The sequence below is a fragment of the Citrus clementina genome, unplaced genomic scaffold (genome assembly GCF_000493195.1).
Source record: "Citrus clementina cultivar Clemenules unplaced genomic scaffold, Citrus_clementina_v1.0 scaffold_8, whole genome shotgun sequence".
In the NCBI taxonomy this organism is placed as follows: Eukaryota; Viridiplantae; Streptophyta; class Magnoliopsida; order Sapindales; family Rutaceae; genus Citrus; species Citrus x clementina.
The window spans coordinates 12,672,518-12,678,118 of record NW_006262022.1 but is presented as its reverse complement, the minus strand read 5'-3'; the positions used below and the strand labels follow the sequence as shown (position 1 = coordinate 12,678,118).

General features: G+C 31.2%; 1 protein-coding gene across 1 annotated transcript in view; it reads left to right on the top strand.

Annotated features, from left to right (window-relative positions):
- The first annotated feature begins 698 nt into the window (after window positions 1-698).
- Window positions 699-5,601, top strand: part of LOC18033698 (ABC transporter G family member 11) — a 12,491-nt gene continuing 7,588 nt past the window's right edge. The window contains exons 1-7 of the mRNA XM_024179799.1: window positions 699-969; window positions 1,144-1,223; window positions 2,427-2,882; window positions 2,973-3,059; window positions 3,630-3,758; window positions 3,878-4,072; window positions 4,162-4,248. Coding sequence (XP_024035567.1) covers window positions 699-969; window positions 1,144-1,223; window positions 2,427-2,882; window positions 2,973-3,059; window positions 3,630-3,758; window positions 3,878-4,072; window positions 4,162-4,248 — 1,305 coding nt within the window. The remainder of the gene's footprint in view (window positions 970-1,143; window positions 1,224-2,426; window positions 2,883-2,972; window positions 3,060-3,629; window positions 3,759-3,877; window positions 4,073-4,161; window positions 4,249-5,601) is intronic.

The window sequence follows — 5,601 nt, the reverse complement described above, 5'->3', positions numbered from 1 at the left end:
AATTCTTTTCACGTAGTAAGATAATATGAACCTACTTATGCATGAATCTGGCGCTGATACCATATATATGTTTATGAGTCTAACTCAACTCAAAAACAAGAATTAAAAGTTATGTAAATCTTATATATATTTAACACAAATTCAATACTCACTGCACATGAGATATTTTTCTCAACAAAAGTGACCTCCCGATAATTCAGTATAATTAAACTTTGAAACCCGATCCCCAAATCGCAAAATATTGGGTCACTTGTCTCTCTCTTCTCGAGTTCACGCACAAAATCGCTTTCTTCCTCCACTTATTTTCTTAAACCAATTGCGTGACTTTCAATAATTAAGTTTGCAGATTTCACTTAGCACCTTAGTTTTCTTTTATCTTTTATTTGTGTGGGTTTCGGGCCATCCACATGAGACCCGACAAATTACGTCAACCAAATGTTAAAAGTTAGAACACGAACTTTGTCTGAATTTGTCCAACGTTTTGCTATCTTCTTCTCTCAGTAATGTCGAATAAGTAATGACAAAGCTAATGTAGTAGATAACGGTAAAAACATTGTGTATATATCCTCATACAGCATAAACTATGCTCATCAACCTCTGAATATACACTATCCTCTTCTTGTTAATATCTATACTAATATAGCTCATAATCGCTGTTCGTGTTAAAGTATTTCAGTAATATATCATCATATATATATATGTCTCCTCTTGGTGATTCTATCACAGAAACAAATGAAGCATTAGAAATGGAAAGCAGTAATAAAACTGCAAATAGTCTTATTAATGTTAATGAAGATGATGGTATTTTCTTAACTTGGAAAGATTTAACAGTGACAATCGTTTCCAATGGGAAAAAAGGTTGCAGCTCAATACTTGAGGATCTTACTGGGTATGCAAAACCAGGGCACCTTTTGGCTATTATGGGTCCTTCTGGTTCTGGAAAAACTACTCTTCTTGATGCTTTAGCAGGTATTGACTTTTTTTATTATGCTTAACTGATATTTATTTATGGCACTTGGTAGCAACTCAGCAGATTCTTGTATATATCAATAGGCTTTTGTTTGTAATATATAATATTTGTTCATTTCTTAAGTGTGTCTCTTTTTCTGAGGCCATGTGGCTAATTATAATTACATGATCCAGGAAGACTAGGATCGGACACAAGACAAACAGGAAAGATTCTAATCAATGGACACAAAAAGGCACTGGCTTATGGAACCTCGGTACGTAAGTAAGAATCCAAATAAGTTTTGTTTTCTGTTTTTTGGGAAAGGGGGAAACATTCTAGCACCACTTAATGTTTTGCACTTTATAAAAATTACATCGATTTTTTTTTAAACCTAAAGTTTATAAATGTATCACCATTTTTATTTTCCATTAAACCATTGGAAGATCTAACAACGTTTTAAATAAAATGAATATTTTTCCTGATTGTAAAAAGACCATTTACTCGTTATTATTTTGAATACTTTTGAAATATCTTATTATTTTGATTTGATGAGAACAAACTCTGAGCTCTAAATTCTCTATTAACTATTTTTGTTATTTTTATTGATGAGAACAAACGCTAATGTTCGAAGTTTTCCATAATTGGTTTTATGGATATTTTGAATATAAATATGACTATTTTTGTTGGTGATTTATCGTTGTTGAAGATTCTGTATTGTTGTCAAAGATATGTTATGCAAGATAAGATTATATAAGTAGCGGGTCATGATTTATATTACAAATGAGCTACAAATTAGTTAGAGTGCTTATTTTAGTGATTTTATGTCTTTAAATTAGTAGGATTTATGAGTTTGTATAACTAAATTTGTAGTTGTTATTAGTCCCAACATCTACAAATGAATTTTTTTGTCAATTAGTTGTGATTAAATAGTCTTTTTACGTTTAGGGACAAAATAATTAATATTCTATTAAAATTTCCAAAGGTATTAACACAAAAATGAAAGAGTGGTGCACTTTGTAAATTTCAGATCAATAACCGAAAAGAAAAAAGTAATTAGTATATTTTTGATAAATTACAAAACATCAAAGTGGTAGGGGGATATTTGCTCTTTAAGAAAAATCTTAATTAATTTATTGAAAATATTTATTGATTTTCCAAAATTGGACTATAAGTTAAATTTAATAATTGTAGGGACATACATTAACCCTTAAGTAATCGTTCCTGGTAATGGATTCGGATGCGGATTGTTGATCTTTTTACAGTACTGTGATTGGTAGTAATTAGATAAAATAAAAATGTAATAAAATCCTAATCATACCTTGATACAAAACCATAACTGGTACAATATGTTGAAGGGGCCGGCTGGGGATTATCCTGCTACCCTAAAGCAAAGACAGTACAGCAATTGTCCTTAATTTAATTTTCTAATTTTGATTCTAATTAATGATATCCCTCAATTGTCAAATTGTGAACTCAGGCCTATGTGACACAAGATGATACATTGATCACTACGCTAACAGTTAAAGAAGCCGTTTACTACTCGGCTCAGCTTCAGTTGCCGGACACAATGCCAAAATCAGATAAGAAAGAAAGAGCAGAAGTGACGATAAGGGAAATGGGGCTTCAAGATGCCATGAATACAAGAATACGAAGACTTAGTGGTGGCCAAAAGAGGAGAGTTAGCATTAGCATCGATATTTTGACCCGACCAAAACTTCTATTTCTTGATGAACCAACAAGCGGACTTGATAGTGCTGCTTCATATTACGTAATGAGCAGGATTGCTAAGCTGGGTCAAAGAGATGGAATTGGAAGGACAATAATAGCATCAATCCATCAACCTAGCAGTGAAGTTTTTCAGCTTTTTCACAATCTTTGTCTTCTTTCTGCAGGCCAAACTGTCTATTTTGGTCCAGCTACTGCAGCTAATGAGGCAAGCAAGAAAATCAGAATTTTGAAAAATTAAATCCGCGGGTAGCTAATATAACTATCTTAATTAACCTTGCTTTTCATTTCCACGCAGTTTTTTGCTTTTAATGGCTTCCCTTGCCCGACCCACCAGAATCCATCTGATCACTTTCTCAAAACCATAAACAAGGATTTCCAAAAGGTACAATATGTTTTTATTTTAAGTCTTTCAATTCTCACTTAATTTGCTGCTAAAGGATTTAGTTTGTTGTAGAGATGTGGTTTTAAGCTACATCGGATTAAAAAAAAAAAAATACAAGTTTTAGTTGTGAATTAGAAGTTGATAATGTTCGGTAAACAAAGTCTTTAAAATTGTTAAAATACTCCTTCAATCTCTAGAATATGAGCCAATTAATCAGTTAATCGCTAAATGGATAAAAACAAGGCAAAGCACCCTTGTCATTATTTTGATAGCTATTGGACATAACTTTTAAGAGTAAATTAGTGTTTATGTCTGAAATAACATATATATGACAGGGACCTTTTAGGTTATTTTTTAGTATATAGACTAATTGGTTAATTAGTTCAATTATAAGGATTAAAGAAGTATTTACTACTTTTAAAATAATTGGGAGGTAAAATCACCATAACTTCTAAATAATTTATAGTAGTGAGTGTTTATGAGACACTATACAATAATATACTCAACAGCAATACCAAATGGTACTCTAATAGAAGAAAAAATGTAATTAAAAAATGTTGTTATCCACAGGAGGCAGAAGAAGGTTTAGCTGATGGCGAAATACCAACAGAAGAAGTAATTAATATTCTTAAAAGGTCATACAAATCATGTGGTATCTATGAACAAGTTGGAAGCCAGGTAGCTGAAATATGTAAGCAGGTGAGCAACGGAGCAAGCATTAACTAATTAATTTCATAACTTATAGTTAATATTAATGTTTGTTCAGAAAATTAATATAGAAAAGATTTGAAATTTTCACTTGGGTTACATTAATTCAGAATTATGGAACTCTGGAGAAGAAACGAAAGCATGCAAGCTTTCTTACTCAGTGTCACGTTCTCACAAGAAGGTCTTTTGTCAACATGTATCGTGATCTAGGCTACTATTGGTTTCGCCTAGCTATCTATATCTCCATGGCATTGGGTCTTGCCACTTTATTTAGCAATCTCGGGACTGGTTACCGTTCAATTCAGGTAACAAGAAAAATTTAGTAGATATATCATGGATTATTTTGAAAATGTGAATTAACTACTTTGATTAATCAATTATTTGGTTCTTTCAGGCTAGAGGTTCACTGCTCATGTTTGTAGCTTCATTCATAACCTTTATGACAATTGGTGGATTCCCTTCATTTGTTGAGGACATGAAGGTACTGATAAAATTGGTGTTTTTAATTAGACTTGTTTTAATAATAATAGAAATGTCTTTTTCTTTGGCAAATTCGAGTACTAGTTCGATATTAACTTTGCTAAAAGAATAAAGAACCCGAAATAAACTCAATTTGGGGGACATTGTGAAAACCCCTATTATAAAACCCTTATTATATTAAAATTATATTTAAGGATAAATATAAATAGAATTAAGCTATTTATATTTTCTTTTTCTCTTCAATTTTATTTTGCTTGCAGAATATAAATATCTTTTTATTATCATTAAAATAATCTGAATTTAAGAAGTAATCTTTTAAGCCAAAACAAAATTCTTATAATAAACATAACAACTTAATTAAGATACAATACAATAGAAAAATAAGTTAAATAAAATTTTATCCCACTGCAAATAATTTTTTAATAATTCTCAAATTAATTGCGAAACAAAAAATTTATAGGTGGGATAAAATTGTATTAGACCTATAAAATATTCATTATTTTCTAAGTATAATATTTTTCTTATTTTTTAATTTTTAAAAATTAATTAATTAAAAAAGTTTGTAGAGAGGAACACAAATATTAAGACCGAAAGAGTGAGAAAAAATATTAAAAACTCAAAAATTCATAAATGAAAAGAGTGTTCATTTAGAAAAAAAAAAGGTATTTTTTATATTAAATGAAATATAATTGAAAAAGGGGTTTCAATAAGATTTTGAAGGGGTGCTAATAGTTCGACTCTAAGAACAATTATGTTAGAAAAAAGAAAAAAAAAACATAAGTAGAACCTAGCAAAACCAAGAGATAGGTAACCCCATTGGCACTTCAAGAAAGAAATTTACTAATGGTATCAAGCGGTAAGTCCCATAGTAGGTAGAGAGAGGAATGCAAAAGACCAATATATATATATATATATATATATATATACACACAAAAGGGGCTCTTGCAACAGAGTTAAGAAGACATTAAGTGAGGGTAAGCAATCCCATACATATCATGAAGAAGAAAAGGAGTGACACTAGCTGAGGGACTACTCAATTTGTGAAGGCCAATGGGAAGGTTGGCAGTGTAATTCACCGAGGAGTCTGCAGCAAAATTTGCCTCCCTATAAATATGGTTAACTGTAATGTACCAACTCCTGTGCATGAGCTCTTTAATTGACCTTACTAAAGGGAATATTCATTAGTCATCACCCTAAGATTTTTTAGTATTTGAACAACACACCGGCTATCAACTTCAATAAGCAGCCAACAAACACTGTGGTCCCAAGCCATGACCAAGCCTTGATAAACACCATGTAGTTCTGCAACTGTGACCGAGCAGTAACCGATGTTCATCGGAAAACCATCAACCCA